The sequence below is a fragment of the Pygoscelis adeliae genome, unplaced genomic scaffold (genome assembly GCF_000699105.1).
Source record: "Pygoscelis adeliae isolate BGI_AS28 unplaced genomic scaffold, ASM69910v1 Scaffold96, whole genome shotgun sequence".
NCBI classification, from domain to species: domain Eukaryota; kingdom Metazoa; phylum Chordata; class Aves; order Sphenisciformes; family Spheniscidae; genus Pygoscelis; species Pygoscelis adeliae.
The window spans coordinates 297221-320847 of NW_008824935.1; the positions used below are offsets into that span (position 1 = coordinate 297221).

The following is a 23627-nucleotide window of genomic DNA, read 5'->3' on the forward strand; positions in this document are numbered from 1 at the left end:
GTGTAATGGCTATGTACATGCACCTACTTAGCAACTCTAAAAATACAAAGCAGTGTTCAAATCTTGCAGTGTGTGGTTCTGATGCAACTTATAATAAATTACCGGGCCAAAGGTCTTGGAGATGCATTTAACCTAGAGCAACAGCAATTTAGAAAGAATTGTTCTACGACTTGCAGACCCCAAACCGGAGAGCTGTCTGCAGAAGGGAATCTGATGTGTGCGTTGGGACTGATTTGCCTAATGACTTTGCCATTTCAAGGCTTGTTTATGGAAAGGTGCTGAATACAAACTGTCTGACTTTGCGTGTGTGTGTACTACCCTAGGTTTCAAGCTTCAATCAAAATTCCAGTAACATAAAAGGGAGAGTTTTTATGCACTTCCACACTTTCTGGACAATCGCTGAAAATAGCGCTGACTGGATCCAGCATAAGATCTTTCTGTACCAGATAGTGCTAGGACCTGTAGGTCAGGTATTTACTCTGAGCTGCAGGGCAGATATTAACTTTGTCTTCTTCATTATTACTTTAAAATCAACAGTTTTACTTTGGGTCCAACCAGCTATTGTTCTGCATACTTTGATGTTGAAGAGTAGCTCTACAAGTACTTGTGTATTCGATCAGAAACAGACCAGGAGGTGATGACCTTCATTAACCTGAAGTGTTCATTCAATGCACTCTGGATTATTAACTGAAAATAAAATAAAAATAAACCCCAAAGCCCTGAAATGTCTGCATTATGAACACAAGCTGTTTTTTGTAGGAATTTGTTAAATAGCTTAAGTAATTTTTCTTCCTTTACTTATATGCAATGATGGTGGGAGGGTTGCTTTCTGTGCATCTGTTCTATAAAATAAATGTGGCTGGAGAGCTGAAATCAGAGTACAATGAATGTTTTTAACAACAGAATGAGAGCAGTTATTATCTTCACGTAACAAGGTAAGATTGTTTTACAGGTGTGAGTAAATGCTGTGTGAGCTTGAGGAGAGAGTTTACTACAACACACCTGATTTTACTAGTTTACTGATCCACCTAGTCTAGTTTTCTGCCTCTGGTAGGGTTTGTTACTTCAAAGGAACAAGCAAGATCTAAAAATAAAGCAAGCATGGAGGAAGAAGAGTTCCTCTCTTGACTTTTACAAGCTGTCAATTTATGCATTGCAAGATGAAATATAGTTAGCGTTAGATCATTATCTTGCCTTAACTGTTCTGTGTTATTTAAAAAAAAAAATTGGACAACGTTGAGCTCTGTTGCTGATCTGTGATAGCTTTACTACGTGACCTGTGAGGGTCATTGTTTTCCTGTTATAGTTCTCTCAGAACCACAAACATACATGTTTTGCATAAAGTTGCTTTTTATAGGTCTTATTTCAATATTGTAGAAACAGCTGGTGAAGACTTAAGCTTTATTTACTGTACCAGGATTATTTCTTTTTTTAAGTATTATGATTACTTCAAGCAATACTAGTTTTGAACTGGTGCTGATGTATAACGTAACCTTGCTAGTCAACATACTTTTGTTATTATCTCATATTTCAATACTTAATAAGGAGAAATATAGTGAGACACTAACAACTTATTTCCATAATTCATGTAAGTCAGCATAGCTCAAAATAAGACCATAAGCACCCCATCAGGTCAGACCTGTCTAGCCTAGCGGCAATAGGAGACACTAATTACTTTAAATATTTTTGATCTATATTGCTAATTTACAAGGACTGAAAGACTGATTGTAAGATGTAAGTTACTTGCTCAATTTGAAGTATTATAATAATGCTTATATCACTCATTATACTATTTAAATGCTATAATAATAGAAATAAAAATATATCAATAGCTAAAAAGGAGCATTTTATCTTTCTCTTCACAAAACTTACCAGTTTTCTCATTGGGATTAAACATTTTAAAGGCACTGGACAACCACAGCCTCTCTTGATACTTTGCTCAACAACTGGCAGGACTGGGCCACATCACCCTTTCCCATTTGAAGTGAAGGGGAAAGCTCCTGCTGACTTCCAGGATAGGTGAGATTCAGGCTTGGAATAACTCTCTGTGGATGCCTGTAGGTAGACCCAAACTCCTTTCTAAGCTTTCAAGTCAAACCCAGCTTGTGGTTCCAGACAATCCTGCATGTGTTTAAGGTAATAATTCATTTATGAAGCATGGTGCAGGTATGGCTTCTGGTCTGTGTAGGCTTTATTGTAATGCTGCTCAGAATATATATATGTATAAAGGCTTTGCTTTTGAGTCTTGGAGAAACAGTGAGCAACAGATGGACTGTCTATGCAAGACTGTAATAATGAGGTTAGCACAATCCTGCCAAAATGTAATAAGCGTATTAAATATGAGGTGACACAATAGCTGTACGATTCAGATGGAAAATGGCTGCCCAAATCAGGGTGCAGGTGCACCTTGTATAGAAAGAGCTGTAAAGAAAAAGTCACGTATATGCATAGGACATGGTTTTGTGCTGGTGTGTTGTCATGGACATGCATGTCAACAGGGGTGCATTAGGGCCCTTTGCAGACAACACGCCTAACTAAGCCTTTGCCACTGACCTGAGCCTGAAATCCTTCTTTATGAGGCAAGATCAGCTTTGGAGTCCCCAGACTGTGGTCCCAACAACTCTGGTGCCAAAGTATCTACTGAGCTGACCACACGTACGCAGAAACAGTGCCTAACAGCTAAAAGGACTCCAGGAACCAAACTTGCATCTGGGCAACTTCCTCATAGGCAGAGGAGTGTGGGTGCATTTAACTATAGAAGTACCATTGTTGGGACAGTTTACAATATATATAATATGGAGGAAGAATAAAGCACCTGAAAAAGATTCGCTGACCGATCGGGAGCCCTCTGGAACTATTTGAAGATTTGGAAAAAGAGAAGTTGCAGGTTTCTAAATCACAGTGGTTAAGCACCTTGGAAGGAGTAAACGACAAGTTCTCTCTGTGCTCTCATTTGTGCTCTGGTTACCAAATAACTATTGAATTGTGGGGCGGGGCAAGGAGGAACAGAACAACTGAAACAATTCTCAAAAGAGACACTAGAACATGACATTCTCTTCTCCCAGTACTTGGTATCTAGGCCTTTTTAGAAATCTTCTCACACTGGTTTGATCCTGACTCTTAGGCATACTTATGGGACTGGACACCTCTTACCTAATTTTTAGATGACAGCAGCTCCTCAAAAGAAGTTAACTGACGACCTACTCAGCCCTGGTTTCTGAGCATGGGCAGTGGCAGAACCGCAGGTGACTGAGCTCTGGCTTAATGCTCCTGGTCTGGTTCTTGCTCTGATTTGAGGCACCTAGCACAGGACTTTGGTAGAATTCAGGTGTTCAATCACAAGTTGTCATAATAGGACCCCATCACAAATACAGTTTGAGTGGAGACTTTATTTTAAATCCTTATGTCTCTAAAGCTAGGAGGTATCTAATCCAGAGGTGCCTTAATTTTTATTCTGAAATTTCTGTAGCTCACAGTACCTCTGGATGGATGAAGAGCTGTTGATTATTCTGGATGCTGTTCTATGTGTTGCTATGCTTTATCCACTTATCGTTCAGTGTGAAATATAGAAACATTTCTGTGATGTGAAGTAAATCCATAAGTAGCACTGCAGTGCTTACCCCCAAACCGGTGGACTGAAAATGTAACACTTTGGTATCCTAGATCCCTCAGCCATAGATGTTCACTCAGGGAGTAGGCAATTCTGCAGACACACAGACAAACCAATACCAGTGATAATCAGATAAATGACTCGCTTGTTCAAAGGGAGTGTTATACCTCCTTTTCATGTGTGATAACCCACACCCACAATAGCCTTAAGGACGGGGCTCAATTTCTCAAATTGTGTCCCCTGTTACTAGGAGAACGTAGCAAAGTTCTGCTGCATGCTTTACTAGAAAAGCTAGTGAATTTAAATACGTTAGAGATTAAAGCCAAGCCATCTGAGTCTTTCTCATCAGAAGAATAAACACTTGAATAAAACACATATGACATCTCAGTTTAATGAGCTTTGTAGGTGATAGATATATTAAAGAAATATTTCTGAACTTAATTAGAATTACAAAAAAATCAAGAAACGGTAACTTTTTGCTTTCTCAGACACATAATAGCAAACATTTAAGCAACCTGTTTTCTGATGTTAATAATGTGAAGGACTATGTGTTTAAAAAAAAGAACAAAACCCACAAAAAACACCCAATCAAAAAGACCAAAACAAACAAAAAAACCCCCTCTGGAGAGTTCCTGCAATAAAAGCAGGAAAAGATAATTTGACATTTGTTATTTCTGTAAGAAACCTCATTGTTCAAAAAGAAGCAGCATTTAGTAGAAACTTATTATAATAATTTTTCTGCTCCCTTGTCCCCTAACACACTTCTTAGGCTACTTTGACTTGAGATTTCTGCTGCACAGGAACATCCATGACCTGGATGTTCTATTGCTATGTCGTATTGCTGTGCTATGTTCTTGACAGTGCAGTGCATAGACAGCATCCAGTACGGTATGTGTACCATGTTACTGATAACTGGGATTGATACTGCATTGTGGATTTGGTAAACTGAAAATAAGTTACCTAAAGCAAGTACAGTGGTGATCTAAGTAACGCTTGATGTTGTTGCAGGTCCTGCTTCTCCCTTTACTAATGCACCTTCCTCTCTTTCACAAAGCACTGAGATCCTCGAGCAGTGCTGCAGATGGTTTGTTTTGTTTTTTAAAGGGCATTTTAGCCAAATATCTCGGAAGATCTGTGAGCTACTGCTGATTAAAGCTCCCTTACTGTGGGCTGGGTAACTAACGTTATACCCAATTTATTACAAATGACAAAACTGAGATAAAGAAATGAAGACTGTTACCTAAGTAGGCGTAACAGTATCTGTCCTATCTCCTTTTCTACATCTTGCGGCAGAGACTTGCATTTGAAAAGACTTTATCTTATTCTAGATAGTATCATGTATATTATTATATAAGAAATCCTGCTACTTGGATCTGTTTTCACTTCCTTTCAGATAAGAACTATTGTTCTGTTTGTTTTTTTTAAAAAAATACTGATCGTAGATTTTCCTGAAACTTTAATGACTTGGGGAAAAAAGTTTTAATTGGGCAAAGCACTTGACTCCACTTAATTCAGTGTAATTATTGTGTTAGACTATTCAAATTTCCAGGCATGCCAACTAAAAGATCATTAAGATAAGACAAGTAGGTTAAAACTTAGTTATCATCAAAGTCAACTGGCACAGGAGCTAGGTATAAGGCTGCTTGCGTTTCGGATCCTGAGCAATGCAGAGAGCAATACATTCTTCTGCTCTCTTCCAGCAGTACCTGGAAAAATAGAGAGAGAGATGATCCAACGTGTATTGGGGGGAACCACACACTCGAACCAAGAACTAAAACATTGATGCTACTGAAATGTAGGGGAAAACAAACAGGTTCTGTTCTGATTACACTTGTTCTCTTTCTATATTGGTATATCTTGTGATATTTCAGGAATTACTCTTCACCATCACTAATATAAGCCAAACATCGTGACATGGTGGGGAAGAATGCATATTTACTTATGGATGAACCAAGGGGGAAGCCATCTATTCTGATCTCAGTGACGTAAGGATTGGAATAGAATCACCTCAGTACAGATATTATTTTAATGAAATAAGTATCTACGAATTCAATAGTATTTTTCTTGTCGTCATCACTTTTGTATTAGCTGTTTCTGTGCCAGTTGCAGAGATCATAGAATCACAGAATGGTTTGGGTTGGAAGGGACCTTAAAGATCATCTAGTTCCAATCCCCCTGCCATGGGCAGGGACTCCTGCCATTAGATCAGATTGCTCAAAGCCTTATCCAACCAGGCCATGAACACTTCCAGGGAGGGGACATCTACGACTTCTCTGGGCAACCTGTTCCAGTGTCTCACCACCCTCACAGTAAAGAATTTCTTCCTAATATCTAATCTAAATCTACCCTCTTTCAGTTTAAAACCGTTACCCCTCGTCCTATCACTACACTCCCTGATAAAGACCCCCTCCCCATCTTCCCTGTAGGCCCCCTCTAAGTACTGGAAGGCTACTATAAGGTCTCCCCAGAGCCTTCTCTTCTCCAAGCTAAACAACCCCAATTTTCTCAGCCTGTCCTCACAGGGGAGGTGCTCCAGCCCCCTGATCATCTTCGTGGCCCTCCTCTGGACACCCTCAAGCAGGTCCACGTCTTTCCTGTACTGAGGACTCCAGAGCTGAACACAGTACTCCAGGTGGGGTCTCATGATAGGAGAGTAGAGGGGGAGGATCACCTCCCTTGACCTGCTGGCCACACTTCTTTTGATGTAGCTCAGGATGCGATCGGCTTTCTGGGCTGCAAGCGCACATTGCTGGCTCATATTCAGTTTTTCATCCATTTGTGTTTGGGATTGCCCTGACTCATGTGCAGGACCTTGCACTTGGCCTTGTTGAACTTCATGAGGTTCGCATGGGCCCACCTCTCAAGCCTGTCCAGGTCCCTCTGGATGGCATCCCTTCCCTCCAGCATGTCGACCGCACCACTCAGCTTGGTGTTGTCAGCAAACTTGCTGAGGGTGCACTCGCTCCCACTGTACATGTCGCCGACAAAGATGTTAAACAGTGCTAGTCCCAATATTGACCCCTGAGGAACACCACTCGTCACTGGTCTTCACTTGAACATTGAGCCATTGACCGCAAGTCTTTGAGTGTGACCATCCAGCCAATTCCTTATCCACTGAGTGGTCCATCCGTCAAATCCATGTCTCTCCAATTTAGAGACAAGGACGTCCTGCGGACTGTGTCATATGCTTTCCACAAGTCCAGGTAGATGACGTCAGTTGCTCTTCCCTTATCCACCAAATAGATGGCCAGAGATCAAGCAGTGTGCAACAGTGACGCATATAATAAAAGGTGCCTGCTGTACATATCTGATAAATGTCTTAATCCAATATGAACTGTGCTGGCAGATCTCTGCACGTGCATCATGCCATGATTTTGAAAACACGCTCATTGATTGGACTGCAGGACTGGGAATTAATTTAAGACAAGTGATTTCACAGAAGTGGTGGAAGTAATGGTGAAGGGAGGAGGTGGCTTTGTGTTGGCATCACAGGTGCAGAGAACAGTTCTGTGCACAGCTGGATGGTTTCAGCTCTTTCAGCAAATGTTTTCAGTGCTGTACAAAAGGTGCAAATGTCAGCACTGCTACTTATTAGATTTTTCCTGTAGGAAAGAAGGCCATTTTTATCATCTGCCTATAATTTGCTGCATTGCATTACCCATGAGTATACATCATCCTTCATCATCTTCATGGTGGGCACTTTATCAGCTTATAGCACTCTTCACAAGAGTTGGCAAGTACTTTCCCTTTCCATTCTCTCTGGAAACTATTTTCACTGTTTTTTCCTTTATATATATCACATGGGTCATGATTACGAAACAGCCATATGCATCCTACTCCAGGAAGAGAGCCGTGTTCTTAGTCTGAACCCCAAATCTGCTGCATTGATGTTGATTAAGCCTGGTCTGAAGCTTGGAGTATCTGCTGTGATTGCCGATTGGGGTATTCGTGCCGCCTAGTTTTATGCATGGTCTTTTGCATGCTGCTTTTTCTCGGTAGTACTTATCTTTTTTGTTTTCCCCACCTTTAATCATAAGAGGTGAACTAGAATGAATGTCTGGCTTTGTTTCCTCCTGAAGACACTTCTGCCCTGAGGAATAACGGAGGCTACTGTAAATCCTGCATTCACAGATGCTGTGTTTCTGCACCAGCTGATGCCCAGCCTGGTGTGGACCAAATACACAGAATTTATGTTGTCGGAAGCTGGGAAATCATGCATTGAACCACTGTTCATCTCTACTCACATAGACTGGGCACGGAGAAGCAGGCTGTCACCAGCAGATAGGGTCAGGGTTTTACCATCCATGGTAACAGTAGATGTGCCCTCCTGAAGGGAAAGAACAGATAACCAGCTTTTAATTTTCCACATCCTATCACTAGCAGAAAGAAAATGTTGCAGGTAAGTATGGAAATCTTTCCCACTGAAAGAGCACTTCAAACCTGCTCTGTTTCATAAGACCTAGTTACATATTCAGCTGATCTTCCCTGTCTAACACTATTAGCATCAATAAAAACATGCTTCATGGTTCATTGTTCCCCATCATAAAGCAGCAACCCATTGCCTGACTCTTGGGGGTACACTGCTACCAATCTAACCTAGCAGCCTCCAAGTTGGTACAGCTCTGGAAATTAGGGAGATAACCTCCTGCAGTACTTCAAGCTCCTCTTCTACTTTTCTGATTTATCTTTTTAAGTCTTGAAAAGCGGTTCACAAGTCAGCAGGGAGCTGACAGAAATCGCTAATAGGAGTCCATCCACACTGGAACGGACTCGTCATTATCATGTCAGGCAGAGGAGCCAGGTTCTTGCCAGTAAGCAAGGGCTTGATTGCATAGGTTGTTGTAAGCTGCAGTGTAAACAAATGTCTTTCAAGATTATTATGTCTTTAATTAGTATTTGATAGTCCCTGTGAATTTCAACAGAACAGAAACTGGTAGAAATATCTGCCTCCCAAGCTAGGTGACTTGTGTAAATGAAAACTAGCTTTTCTCTGCGTTTTCCCTTGGGCTGCAAGAGTTTCCCAGAAGCCAGTTGAATGGAGGGCATCTGGATCACCTACCGCTGTCCTTTGGTATAGAAAAGTTCTCAGTTAGATTTATATTAGCTTAGGTTACCCGATTCCAGTTTGACTTCAGTATGAGGACAAATGCTTCAAGGCAGAAGTAATAGGTGACGCTTTTTTATCACTCAGAGGCATTCTGATGTATTTACAGGCTATAGCCTAGGTAGGGTATATTAAAATCCCCACCAAGACCTGACAAAGGATGCCAGTATCTCTGTCCTCAACATACAAGATAAGGCTAGTTTTAGGGTGGCAGTAGTTTACAGTTATTTTTCATCATAGTTTAAAGCTGAAGGGTGGTGCCTGTTGATGATCTTTTCTATGAGAAGGAAGCTAATCATTTTAATTTCTGTTGCTAGAAGGCTTTGCTACTGTTCAGTCTGCTCTGAACTGAAACATGAACTCATTGGTTAACAAGTGTGAATTGTCACGTACCAGCTGCCACATCCAGATATCTGAATTCTTTTTACTTTTCTCAGTTGTTCCTGATCCATAAGCTATAACCTTTAAAAAAAAAAAAAAAGAAACAGGGAAGAAAAGTAACTGCTTCATCCCAGTGACCAAAGTGTACTTATTCATCTTCCTACAGCATTTAAAACATTCTATTTTTACAGAAAAATGTTCATAGAAGATGACGTTATTTTTACAGACATTAAAATTCACATTACGTTTGGTATTCTCATATTGATTCCTACTGATAAAAAGGGAACTGATCACACCTGCCACTCCTTATGCTCCTCTGCATCCTCACTTATCTATTCCTTCTGCCTCCTCCCACTCTCAGCTTTGCATCTATATCCTTCCTGCTTCTGTTCTTGGAACAGGCACTTCCTCCTCATGAACTCTGGGCCCTGTCAAGAGCCTGTTGAAGTAGAAAAGATTCTTCCATTAATATTAAAAAAGCTGCAGACCGGACCGTGTTTTTCTTATTATCTGCCCTTTCTGTGTTCTTCCTGAGAGTCCCACACTCTCTATCACTTTGCTGTAAAATGTATTGGATTCTTCAGAGTGTGACTCCAAGTAACCCAGGGAAAGAATAGGTTTTGTAAACTATCGTGCATAACAGCGCAGATATCAAATGGTGACAGCTTCATTTACACCCAAGCTAGACTGTGTTTGACTAAACTGAGAAGTGCAATGCTTTAGCACAGCCCAGGCTCTCTGGTGCTGTCCAGTTTTCCTTGTTTCCACTTTATGGAGATTGAGGGGGAAGGAGAAAAGTGTATTTACACACCCAGATTAGACTTGGCACCAAGAACGCTGTTCAAATATATAGGAAAGCCAAACACACTTGGCAGTAGCATTTGCATCACACTGGTGTTTCCGATTTGGGAAATATGGGGGGGCGGGGGGGTGGAGAGAGCGAGCTGTTTTAATCCCAAAGGAAATGAATGGAAGTAAGGTTCAGGTTGATCCTGTGAAAGGAAGTATCTGAGCTAGGAAGCCCCTGCCCTAAGCTAGTCAAATCAATGGATGAAGACAGGCATTGCCGAAGGGCAGGGCAGGCTAAGACTGAGTTGTTCTGTAGGGGTGCGTAACTTTCTCTGCTGACTACATATTGTTCCCAGGCCTGGATTCACTCAGTCCGAACAGCAGGCACTTATTATCTGTAGCCTTAAAAATATTCCTCTCTTTCAGAAAAATTAGACCTCCCTACCTCTGTTTCAAAGTTATCTCCAAACATACTCAAGGATTTCTTCTGTTTTATTTCGCCACGATGAACGTTTAACCAGCCTTGGAAGTAAAACGGCTCCATAACAGAAGTGGAATTCAGTGGGAAAGGTGTTTCTTTCAGGAGTTCATCTGTAAGCAAGGCAGAGGGCTATCAGTGATGCTTGCTTCCCTTGATCTTTGCAAACATTTTACTGTTGTTTGCAGCTGGAAGGGTTCAATTTACTATTATCTAGACAAAAGTCAATTGTAACAGCAAACAGTGCTATGGTCATTATCAGGACTTCTTACTTGAGGTTGTAAGACGCATACATATATTCTTTGAAGCTGTTGTCAGAACTGTTGTGCATCCATGCTTGTTAAAAATGCATTCAAACAGTATGCAATGGACTACCTAGTTCTTGCTAGTATATTCTTCATTCTCTTTCAGACCAGCTTGATAAAATCCGATGTATCATCCCTGAGCCTTTGATGAGTCATCCCTTACATATCCCCATATAAGTGCAATTAGGCCCATCGAACCAGCTTACTTTACATCTTTCACCTAGTTAATACTGGCTTTTATGTTTCTTCTCCCCTATGTGTTTTTAAATACACTGACCACAGTGGAGCAAACCGGTTATCACAACCCTAAATTTAATAAAATGCCTTTTTGTGGTGCTCCTGGAGTTGTAGCTGGATTTAATTTCCAGTAATTCTCCTTCGTAACTGATTTGATTTAAAATAGCTGGAGGACTGAATGCAGTTTCAGTGTAGCTGGTGAAATTCAAGATTTGTGCTGTGTGCTGTTAGTATATGAAATCAGCTTTAGTTATTTACCAGCTCACAGTGAAGTGCAGAGACAGCGCAATCACCTTGGTGATCCTAAGTAGTTCATTCTGAGATGCCACGGGGGAACACCCATAGAGTAATTTCAAGTAATAATGCCAACTAGATGCAGGAAAAACTCACTAGATGGCTGTCTTGCAAACGCATTGAGGTAATAAACTCACAGCCAAATCTTAAGTCTCAGTACTAGTAATAGAGTAGGTCTTTTTAAAGCATTAGTGTATTCATTATGCAATGTTTTTCTGGTTCTTTTCTAAAGCTGTATCTCACTGCTCTGCAGTGTTTTGAATGTATCATTTCAGTTTTTCATGGAAGGCCATTTTGTATGCAGTCTTTGAACAATATGTGAGAAGGTCAGTGCATCCAAGGGACAGCAGTGTACAGAATAAGCTACTGCTGTTTAACGGATCATAATAAGCACCAAGTATCTACATCCATCTCCAGACAATCTGGATGGGATGCTACCCCTTTTATTTTAGAAACAGGTTTTGCCATTCAAATTTCTTCTGCATTATATTAAATTAAATGGAAGAAGTCAACGTGTTTCTGCAAAGGATTTGTCTCAGCAATGCCTCTTTCAGGAAATACTGAAAGCAATCTGAAGAAATCTGCAGCAAAAGAAGGAATTTTTTGTTTGAAAGCTTTTTGCCTTCAAGCTTTTTTTTAAAAAAAGCATCCTACTTTTACATTATTTAACTCAAATACTTAACATGCTTTTGCCGAAAAGCAAACTCCTCCAGAGAAATTAAGAAGCACCAGAAGGAAAAAGAAAATCTTTACATTAGATTTATTCTAATCTGGGCCTGGAAACATTAACAAGACCTAGTCTGAACGTTCTATATTTTATTATTTGATAACACAAAAAAGTAGTGTTAAGGTCATTGGTGATTTGTTTTCACACTGCAATATGTATGATTTTTCTTTTTTCTTAATTTTCATGGGTTCACCAAACTTGCTTTGGAGGTCATTAGGAATACTTATAAGCTTTGTCCTTAAATTATGGATGCGCTCAACTATAGCTGCATTGGAAAGTTGTTTTTTGACTAGGGCAAGATACAAAATAAAGGTCTAAAATATTATGATATATATTCATTCACACACAGCAGAGGAGAAGACAGACATTTTATCAGAAGGTACTCAGTGCAATTAGTATTCCAATACATTTTTAAATACTTTGTTTCATTAATAGTAGCAATCTTTACCTTCTAAAGTAATATGAAGATGATAGAGATTTTTTCTGTTATCAGAACAAAGCAGGTCACTCTTGAATTTAGAAAAGCCTTTTGGAATACAAGAAAGTTACCCATTGATAGGACTTTCTACTAAAATGCATGTCCTAGTTGAGATAGTTTTTTAAAAAACAAACAACAAACCAACCAACCAACCAACCAACCAAAAAACCCCACAAAAACCAGTAGATAGCACCCGGTAGGGTAAGAGACGCTTACTGAGAAGCCATGGGTATCCCGCTCAGCTCAAGGGGATACATCTTCTCCACAGGTTAAGAATTCCAGCATCAAGCTAACAAGTAAGTTCAGACTTCGTATGCTTGGAGAATGGATAGCAAAAAGCTGAGTCTCTAGGGTGGGTACTGTGATGTTTTAGGCAAGCAGAACTATGAATGCTCCCCATGAGCTGCAAGGAATTTGGGGTACAAAAAAGCCAAAGTACTTGTTTGTGTTCTGACCAAGAAGCAACACACATCTAACAACGAAAAGTAACTATAAACTTCTAAGTTTGTAGCTTAACTTCTGTCACTTATTCCCCATACATGTAATTTTGCTAGTTTTCCTCTTTCTAGTGATCTCTGACTCCAGCTGTCATGGTAGCATAACGGCCTTTGAAAACTGAGTCTGCACAAAATGAACCTTTAGTGAGGTCCAGCACGATCATTTGATTACCTGTTACTGCAGAACAAGTAAGAGAGCACTGTGATGATGAAGTACATGACATATGTCTGACATTATTAATAGCCTACTTGACTGAGTCCTCATTTAACTCTGATACTCACCCCCTGCATGATGCTGAAAGCTGCAGGTGCCCTAGTGCTTCTGAACTCGAGCTAACGAGCTACGATGAGGAGGATCCAATATTTCGCGATCCCACACATATCAGAGTTGAAGCCTGGTGCTTCCAAAGGAACTGAGTGTTTCTTATCAGGCAGTGGCTTATATTTAGATATTGTTGCATATATTTCTGCTTAGCCTGTATATTAGCTTTCAACAGTATCTCAGGAAGTGTGAGTTGGTGTGTTTCCGGAGTTCTTACGTTCTAGTAATACTGTGAGACAAGGAGACAACATGTTTAATGATGGTAAAAGTAAAACTATGCCAGCAAAATGCAAGAAGATGGCAATTCGAAGCTAGTCGTGTACGTGTCTCCAAGTAATATATCACTAAGTGGAACATCAAATCTAATATATTCTTAGTGTCCACGAGATCCATTTAAATAGTTCAATAGTAAAGTCCATTTTTGTAGATCATTACTGTTAAATATTCGTATCACAGCAATGTGTTCTTTATTGGGTTTTATAGCTCTTTTCAGCTTTAAATTAACATGATGATATCATGTTAAGCTGAAAAATACATCATGTTTACTGAATAAGTTTGTAAATATTTAAGAAAGGAAATTCCAGGTTTTAAAGGAAGTTGATTTCAGTTAAACAATAGAGACTGTACTGAGACTGAGAATATGAAGCTGTGCAAAAATGGAGAGAGCAGCTTGCAGGAAAACAGCCAGTGAATGTACAGGTAGTTACAGCCTCAACAGAGACCATCTAAGGAAGAGTCTGAACTTGCTGTTAGTACTGTACTTCTGACAGCAGTAAAGAGGACAGGTAAAAGAGGACTGCCACTGGCCTGCCAGGTATACGTGGGTGTATTTGCTTACCCCAAACTCGCATGTTACACGGAAGCTCCCCCTTCCCTACCCCAGCGACGTGCCTAAGCTTTCTTGTCGAGAAATCAGACCATCTCATTCTCTCAGAGTGTTTCTTGAGTCTTACTGTCCCCAAGCTCTTCCCATAGCCGTCTTGCAAACCTTGTTTCTTTGAGATTTGTTGCAAAGGAAAAGAGCAATAACGCACATGAAATACAATATATTGAAATAGTGTCAACTATCAAACTGATTACATGTTGGCTTTATGAAAAACTATATTTTTCATACCATCCTTCACTTCTAGGCAGCATATTCTAGATGGAACAATCTTCAAATCTTTAAGTCACTTCTATGTTCTTACTAATTATGAAAGCCCCTCCACCCTAAGTCACTGTGCTGCCTCAGAAACAGCCTGTCCCTGCATGTTGTGGCCCCATCTCCACGCAAGGACGTGAGGAAGTCCCTTACAAATGGTGTCGCCCTCTGTAAAAGCAGAAGATGTCCTTATCCAATGTGGAGCAGTTAGATCCTCTTTGTTTTGTTACCCTTCAACTGAGTGTAAAACGGTCCAGACTAGGGATAAGGAGCTCACAAGTTATTTTAGAATTATGTATTCATTTATTTCTGTCCACTTTCTAATCATCCCTTCCATCTCTTAATGAATACTATATCATAATGAATAGTTCTGATGTGACAGTTTTGCAGCATTTCACGTTTAACTGCCAATGCCAGCAATAATATATACGCTGGGATGTTTTTCCTATATGTGCTTACCTAATTCCTATGAAAATTCTGCTTTATTCTCAATGTTAACAGAAATGTCAATGAGGCCAGTAGGAGTTTAATACCTCTGCAAATAAAACCTGTGGACTGAGGGATGTAATTTCGGTCATCTGGGTTTGAAAAAACAAGTAGTTAGCTCATTCCATATAAAAATCCAGAGTGAAAGCACTGACGGTGACTGATTACTTTGGGGGTAGTTGGTTCATTTCACTCTTGTTGAGTATAGATGCAGAAACATTTAGCTGAAAATACAGCACTCACTTGGTGTAATCATACATTTCCCTGTGTAACTGTGTTTTTGCAGCATGCCCTGAGAATTGGCATGACTGCTAATTTATGACTTGTCCCTGTAATTATTTCTAGGCACATTTTTCTTTGTGTCATTAAATCTATGCTGGAAACTAAACAACAATTATTTTTTTCCTAATTGAAACAAAGAAGTTTGATGAGGAAAGCTTTGAAAAATATTTTTGTAATAAAGAAATATAGCCCCTTCAAAAGGAGGTATCACCAACCAGAAGGAAGGGAATAAATTAGAGCAACAAAATTGCACGATTTAGGCCATAATTCCGTTTAAAGGCTCTTCATGATATATCTAGGTCATTGTAGTTAAGAATGATAAATTGTATTCAGAAATACTGACCGCTGTTCCAATCCTAAAATCAGGAATCTTAATTTTTGTTTCTGAATCTGCCTTTTATATGACTGTGGGCATTTCATTAATTGTCTCTGTGCATAACTTCTGCTTCCATAGAAGAGGAATAGGATATTTCATTATAACAAAGGTTTTTGTATTATATATCTGCATGTCCACTGACAATAAAGCTTTTATGGGAATTAAAATTTCACTGATAATTAGAAGTAGATTAATTAATTTGGATAAACAAAACCCTGACATTCTACCTACACCATTAATGTGTACAGATCATTTTTAAACAAGTCTAACTCAGGAAAAGTCTTTTCTTGTACTTTTTCCCATCAAATTTCACATAAAAGAAGCCTGCATTATTTCAGTGAGCACAGCAAGAAAAACTTTTGAACTTCTGGATACTTTTGCAAACAATATTCAGCCATCACCGTTTATTAGAACTGTGGTTTGTCTGTCTGAACTGTCTCTTGTCCTCTTGACTATAAAATTGGGATGAAATAGAAACCTTGAGAGAATCTTGCTTCCAGTCTGATTCAACTGAAAGTAGCAAGAGTTGTTTTGATAACTATGATTCCTCATGTCAAAATTTGTATAAAGTAAACCAAACCAACCTGTCTTGAGCATTCCATGTTTAGACTACATCCTAAACATATTCACCCGTATTGATAAAGGGAGGGGAGAGTTGTCTCAGGCTTTATTTCTACACGTGGTAACAAAAGAGGTTAGTAATTCAGTACAAAACAGTTCCAGGGAAGATGCCTCAAATAAGGATCGCATGCGATATATGTTTCTGGTTGTATTTCACCTGATGGTACTTGAGTTCTTCTTCTAAAAATGTATCTTTTTAATAGCTACTGCTGTCTCTTCATATATTCTGAGTACCCTGCTTTCAGAGCGACTGGCCCTAATGTTGGCTGAGCCAGAAACCATAAATAAATCAAGAAAAAGTCTGGACTTAGGGGTTTTTTTTTTGGTGTGGTGCTTTTTTTAAAGCAATTGGAGCTTGATTGATTCCATTTATAGCTTTCCTATATGAGTGAGCTGCAATCAAGTGTTTCTTTCAAGATGTTTTTCTTCAATTTTATTCCATTTCTCTCTAAAAAGGGGAGGCACTAGTTCAGACTTATGTAGAGATGAACCTGAGAGCACTTCAGCTGGCACTTTTAAACTGAGGGGATTCTGGATTTTCAGAAGAGAAACTGAAATAGGCTGAAACCAGCCCTCTGCGTAGGCCAGCTCAAATCTTGTTAAAGTATGTCTCGAGTCAGACATCATGAGAAACTGGTGGTAGCTTGTGGTATGTTACAAGTGTCATGCTGGTTGTTGAATTCTACTTCTTAAGAAAAAGAAGAGAGCTGCTGAGGGAATAATCCAAAGCATTATTTCTCTATCAGTTGGGTATGCCTCCAGAAGGAACATATTACCAGCTTACTCACATCTCCGTCAAACTTTGATTTCTTTTCTTTATTTTATTTTAACACAAGTCTCACTAAAACTAGCTAAAACTTCTGTAACTAAACATCTGGGGTATCTTCCTCATGTATAAGACATCACTGAGACTTTGAGCTTCTTATTGTCCATGAGAACTGAAAACTGGAAAAGTGGAGCTGTTCCCCAGGCTGAAAGCCTGCCATGTAACTTTGTTGACTGCTTTTTGCTTATAGCAAGAGTTAAGCCAAGAGCATTTCAAATATTTGTTGTCTTGACTTAGAGGCTAATCCAAGAGGAGAATCCATTCAGGGGAAAAAGATGTATTGAGCTCTGAGCAATATAACTACGTTTACTTGCTTTATTTTTTTTTGTCTTGAAAAAACTTTTTTCAGCTTTAATGGAAGACTCTCATGCCTTTTGGCCTTTTTACAGCTCTTGAATAAATTACAAGGAAAGAGCTTCTGTACTGGATTTATCAATAACAATTTCTCAGAGTTCTGTGTTGAAAAAAAAATTGTCAAGTTGTATCATAGCTTCTGATTGATTGTCAGGTTTGGTCTTTAGCTCTAATCTGCAAAAATATTAACAATATCAATCTTTAATGTTCTTTTTTTCTGCACTGACATAATTATTTTGTTACTGACATATAAGCTTTTAGCTTAGACTGGTAGGGATGCTTATTGGAAATCACTGTATTGAACAAGGATAATATGTGTGAGATGATTTTTTTTTATTACAGCAGCATCTAGAGGCTTCATCTGAAATTATATTTCCTCTGCTAGACTCTGTATGAACACACAGTGAGAGACACTACCTGCCCTACCTACCCCCCCGCAAAAAAACCCCAACCCAAACAACAAAAAACAAACCACCAACACCCAAACATGTCACACAAGTGACACGCTCAAATTAAAATAAGCTCAAATTAAAATAAATACATTTTGATGGTGCATATAAAGAAAAGTAAGATCTTGGAGACGACAACATTTTGTCTGTAAGAAACACAGGCTTTTTCTGAGAAGTAAATTTCCTAGTCAGTCAAAGAGCCAAAGCCAAAAGGTCGTTCAGCTGCAAAGTCTTTCAGGCAGGGTTTCTGACTGGCTTACCATTTCCTAATTGCAAGGGCTTGTAAGGTTGCTATCCCATACATAGGACTCTTCTGTGAACCTTTCATTTTGGTGATGATGATTTAGTCAACTGTTTTTAAGAAAGGTGATGTTCATGCAAAAAACATCTTTCCCCGATTTTAGGATTTGAGTAAGAACTTTGTTCCATTGTTGATTGAGACGGCAGGCAGTGACATTTTTATGGTGACTATCAAGCTGAGAAATGGGATAGATGTGGAAATAATGTTTCACTTGAACTTTGGTCTCTATTAGAGTCATTCATAAAAATCATCTTACTTAAGACATTCGGGAATGAAGATGGAGATTAAGGACAACTGGTTCCAAAAACTTCTTAGAGAGGGGAACTAAAATTTATCTTTAACTTGTGGCAAGAGCTATGGAATTTGTTATGGGTGTGACTGAAGGATGACATTCAAGTTTGTCAAGTAGTTGTAAGAGAAGCCTGTCTGGGTATTATGGCTGTGCATGTGTGCACATGCAGTGCGCCTGAGCCGTGAATTTCCTGGTTGGTGCAGGACGTCCCCCAGTTCGTCACCTGCATAGATGAGACAACAGACTGATTTGAAACAACAAACCTAGTTCAGCAATGGGATTGACCGAACTGGTGGCCTTCATAACAGCATTTGGCTAACTGGTGCAGGAACTCTCCAGGTGGGAATCTCAGGCTGTCCTGGAGATCCCACAGGCAGCTCCTGCTGTGCTTATGCTGATTTGTACTTTTCATGTGTCGATTAAGAACCTGACGATGTCATGGAGACTCTCCAGGTAGTTCCTGCAGCAGAACTGACCAGGTTACACCTAACTAAAACACTTGCAAATAGTCCATAGAAACTGTTCCTGCAGGTGCAGAAATGGTCACATAGTGTGGTCTTTTGTACATAGTTAAGACAGGTGGGTGGTATTTTGCACATAGTTTACGTTAATCAATAGCAATGGATCATGCACATGCTGGGTGTTCATGTAGAGCTGTGGGCCTACAGGATTGGAAGATTTCAGCAAAACAAGTTTCCCACTGAAGGTAGTGTCACAAGTACCCTTGCAATAGAGACTTCGGTTGCCATACAGAAAGCAACCATCACATCTGAGAAATCCGATTCCTAAAGATACTAATAAATTAGTTTTTAACAGTCACTCTCTCTATGTCCTATGTCTCTGTCCAACAGACTCAAGAGCAGAGTTATGACTGGAGTATCTGCTCCAGTGTGGAAGTTGCAATCACTATCCACAAACAGAGGCAAAATAAAAAATAGGGTAAGACAGCACGGAAATAAAATGTTAAATGGATCAGATACATGAACTAAAGGTATCTGTCTTTCTCTAGGTGTCCTTATTTCCCAAGAGTAGATCACAGTGTATAGTTATAGGTAAAGGAGTACAAGTAGGTATGGAGTGTGTAGATTCAACTCACAAAAATCTCATTCCGCAGAGTCAGAAATGAAATTTTGTTAGTATAAGACTTGAATGGCATGCAAGGATAGAGTTATTGAGATTTCACACTGTACAGTTACCTGATAGGTCATTATGATGGCATCACATGAAAACCAAGATGCTGTGGGTAATCATGTGTATGGATTTTATTTGTGGTTGGGGTAATGAAAGGAATTACTTCCCAAAGTAACTTTAATTTACATAATCAGAAAGAAAACCAGAAACTTAGTCATTTTATGTGGAAAGAATCATTGCTGTTCAATCAGATACAGTAATTGTTCTAATTCTGAAATTAATTTGCATTACCTGGATTTGGTCTTCCAGTTTGATATTGTCTTGAATTGAAAAACCTGGAATAATAAACATTTAAACACCAGTAAAAAGTCACGTTCATGTTCTCTAGGTTAACAAAGACTAGGCAGTAATACTGGCCATTAAGCTTTGTGCTGAGAACGGATGTGCCAGATCCTCAGCTACTATCACATGTATTCAACAGGGCTATACCTATTTTATTGACAGAGGGTTTGTCTGAAAGTCCTCCAAAATTCATGTCGCTAAACAACTTCCTTGTTTACCTTTAGCAACCGTTTAACAAATTGATTAATTAATTGATGACATTCACACATTTCCTAGAAAGCAGCTCTCTACCAAAATTGCCAGTCCTGATTGTTCATGAATAATATCGATTAAAAGTACTTAGATTAAAGCAAAAGTGAAAGAAGCCCTAAGGCGATTTAGTGTTTTACCTAGTTAACCTAGCATCAATTCAGTGTTAATTTTTCATTCAATTCTTTTTGCACTTTGCAGCGGTGTGCTTTTACTTGTTCAAAAAGTATGTTCCAGATAGATCTGAGGAACACTTGATTTTCATATTTTGAAATATGATAAACATAAATCTGATTTAATGAGTTTGGGATATACAAGTTATGATTAAAAATTTGTAGAGCAGCATTTAACTTTTAACGTCTATGTAAAATGCAGCATAAATAGAAAATTAAGTCACAGACTGATGAAGATCTATTAGATCATTTTAACCGTTCTTTTAAAATTTACACAGAAAAAAGCTTACTCTTGGATTATTGGTACAAGCTGAGTGCCGAGATCTTCACAGTGAAACCATTTTTCAAAGAGGACATTAGTTGATTCTCCAACATAGTATCTGACAAAGTAAAAACATTAGTCAATCCTTTCATTAATTAACTGATCAGTCAGTTTCAGTCTTTTCAAGAAAATAGCTGCTTGATGTTGTGTAAGAGCGTGTTATTCTCAAGCCTGGTGTACTTTATTCTGAAGAATGGTTATTTAGGGAAGCGCTCTGTTTCCCTGGTTAGCTGACTTGGTGGGTGGGGTGCTCAAACTTCTACGGAGGGCCTTGTAGTTCTGCTGATCAACCACAGATAAGTCACCAAATTCCTTTAGCAAACTTTCCAGATTTAATCCTGGAAATGATTGGTGCGGTAGTCCCTTGCGACCAACAATTCTCACTTTGGATGTAGTTACTGCAAAAATAACTGGCCCCAAATACCATTTCCAGTAACTGTTTCCATGCAGCTATGAGATAAATGCTCATCTTTAAGAGCGGCAACTTGCGTATTGCCCATGCACGGACCGATAAGAAAACAAGGTGACTTATGGACTTGTTTGCAAAAAATAGTCGGTTGTCAGCTGCGTAAATTTGGGAAGTGTTGTTTAGCTCACCCCTCTGAAGAGGAACTTAGTGCTTCACTTGCATTATTTCATGTCTTCATAAATAAACAAATTGTGCTGAGATCAACAGGTCAAGGTTGCTGTAATCTATGGAATGGCAAATATAGAATTTACCTGCAGATTTAAAAAAGACTGCATGGACTGGCAAACGAGTGATGCTCCAGTACAATCACTCATATTGCGACTGATTGTAAATAGGTCCTATATGTCCTTTGGTTAAAGTCACTGGAATATGTGTTTGAAGAGAGAAACAAGGCCTATATAATTATACTGTGCATATTTGTGTATTCATGTCTGTCTTATGTATCCATATACATATTGTCCAGAAAGTTTCCAAGAGCTCCCCGGCTCCTTAAGTTTTGCAAAAACAGGGTACTCGGAAGAGAGTAATGTTATTACTGCCTCCAGTATGGAAAAAGCTGTGCTACGAGCACACATTTTGAACACAGAGAATCTACAGAGAAGAGAGATGTTACAAATCTCTCGGCTGCGAAAAGGCTTTGCACCTGGGAAGGTCTTTGCACCTTACTGGGTGTTAAAAGAATCCAACTGCACAACTAACATCAAATTTAGTTGTTTCTGTACTTGTTTGCCACAGGATTATGCTAGTGCATTTTTCTTATAGTACAAAGCATGTAATAATTACTTAGGCTGAAACACTGGGGCAGGCTACTTCTTCACTTGTACAATAATTGGCATGCTGGGGGCTCTGATTTATGACTGAGGCTTGTAGGCATGATAAATAATGGAACAGTAACGCAATATTAGACCTTGAGTCAGCATACTTCGAAGTTTATTATGAATTCCTCTTGTACAGTCTTTGCTGCATGTGGCTGGGAGTGAAAAAAGTTTGAGAAGTTTAAAGGTTCTGATTGTAAATCCCATCTCTCCCAGGAGCACACAGAGAGACAATGCATATTCCAAAGTATGACATGATTGTTCACTTCCAAAACTTCAGGTGTCTTTGTTCATCATGTCAGTGTGAAAACAAGGGCACAAAAAACCTCTAAGCGATTTATTTTCAGGCATCTGATCAGGTATTTTCAATTAAGAGTGTGCTTTGTTAATAAAATTATTTTTTTTCCACCTGCAAACCATATGGTAGCTTTTAGTTTAATTTCTCCACAAGAGCATGACTATATTGGAGTGCAAATCTCTAGATCTACCTGGCATCCCTAAAAAGGCATTCAGCATCTCTCTAACTCACACCATTCACAGACTTCATGTACAAGGTAGGTTATCTTACTTAAAGTTACCTAGAGCTACTTATGGTCCTTTATTACAAATAAACATTGTTATCTGAATCACGGGCCAATTGTTTCTAGCTCAAAATATCTTTTTAATACCGTAAGTGCTCACGATCCACAGACCTGCAATGAAAGGGAAAAAAGGGACAAGTGCATAGATGAACAATGTTTTAAATGAACTGGATTTGTTTTTAGCTTGGAATCCAATCAGGTGGTTTTTTGAATGGTCCCTTTCTTAGTTTCTTACTTCTTTCTTTAGCCTTTTTTGTTTGAATGAAAAAGTATATCTTTCTAGCTCCACACATTCGCAATCTTCCTATTGTGACACCGCCCATGCAACAATCAAAACTGTAGGCAACAGGACAGAAACATATTACCGCAGTTTTAAATCTTTACCGATTACATGACTAGCTGTACGCTCTCTTTGGTCAGTCGTACCTGGTTAATGTCAAAACAGCTTTTCTAACTTGGCTAATGTTACTGCTGTGACTTGCCTTCTTAGACTTATGAATTCTGTATGACCACAGGACAAGGCTTAGTCCTCCTCCCACTAGAATACAAAGTAAGCCTCTCATTTCTTTGAAGATGTTGTTTTCATAATGCAATAAAAGGTAGGCAGAGGTGTGTACAATGTAGAGGGGTTAGTGTTAAGAAAATTGACTTTTGTTTCCAGCTTCCCACACACTTGCCGTGAAAGCTGCTCTTTATCTTTCTGCTTTCAGTGCTTACAAAAGAATTAATGTTCTGCTTGCCAGAACTGATGAAAAAATCTTTTTTTTATTTGTGTTGTTACAGAGCTCTGAGATTTTAAAACTTAAGGTGATAGTAGTAGGCAATACATAAGTGGATAGCTATAACCACAACATGCATTTAAGACATTTCAACATGTTCCTTGTTTAACGAAATCAAATGCTAAATGAAACCTCTGTTTATGTGTGTATAGATAAATAGACGTGTGGATAAAATTAGTACAAAATTGCCAGGGTGAATCTGATAAATTATCAGGAAAGTAAAATACAGTATTGTATTGACATGAGAAATTAGTTTATATTACAAATCCTAACAGATTAGCCAACAGTTTATACTTCACCTGAGCCCATCAATTTCTGTCTTTAATCTTTCTCTCTCAATCACAAGACCCACAGTGTTTGCATATCTCTGAGGAGAATGAGGTATCCTAGCAGGTAGGAGGAACATCTGTTCAAAG

General features: G+C 39.0%; 1 protein-coding gene across 1 annotated transcript in view; it reads right to left on the bottom strand.

Annotated features, from left to right (window-relative positions):
• Positions 1 to 5195: 5195 nt before the first annotated feature.
• Positions 5196 to 23627, bottom strand: part of HAAO (3-hydroxyanthranilate 3,4-dioxygenase) — a 33728-nt gene continuing 15296 nt past the window's right edge. The window contains exons 4-10 of the mRNA XM_009325319.1: positions 23511 to 23617; positions 20536 to 20625; positions 19773 to 19816; positions 10330 to 10475; positions 9108 to 9176; positions 7855 to 7937; positions 5196 to 5316 (exon numbers count right to left, since the gene is read on the bottom strand). Of these exons, the coding sequence (XP_009323594.1) occupies positions 5238 to 5316; positions 7855 to 7937; positions 9108 to 9176; positions 10330 to 10475; positions 19773 to 19816; positions 20536 to 20625; positions 23511 to 23617 (618 nt within the window). The 3' untranslated portion in view covers positions 5196 to 5237. The remainder of the gene's footprint in view (positions 5317 to 7854; positions 7938 to 9107; positions 9177 to 10329; positions 10476 to 19772; positions 19817 to 20535; positions 20626 to 23510; positions 23618 to 23627) is intronic.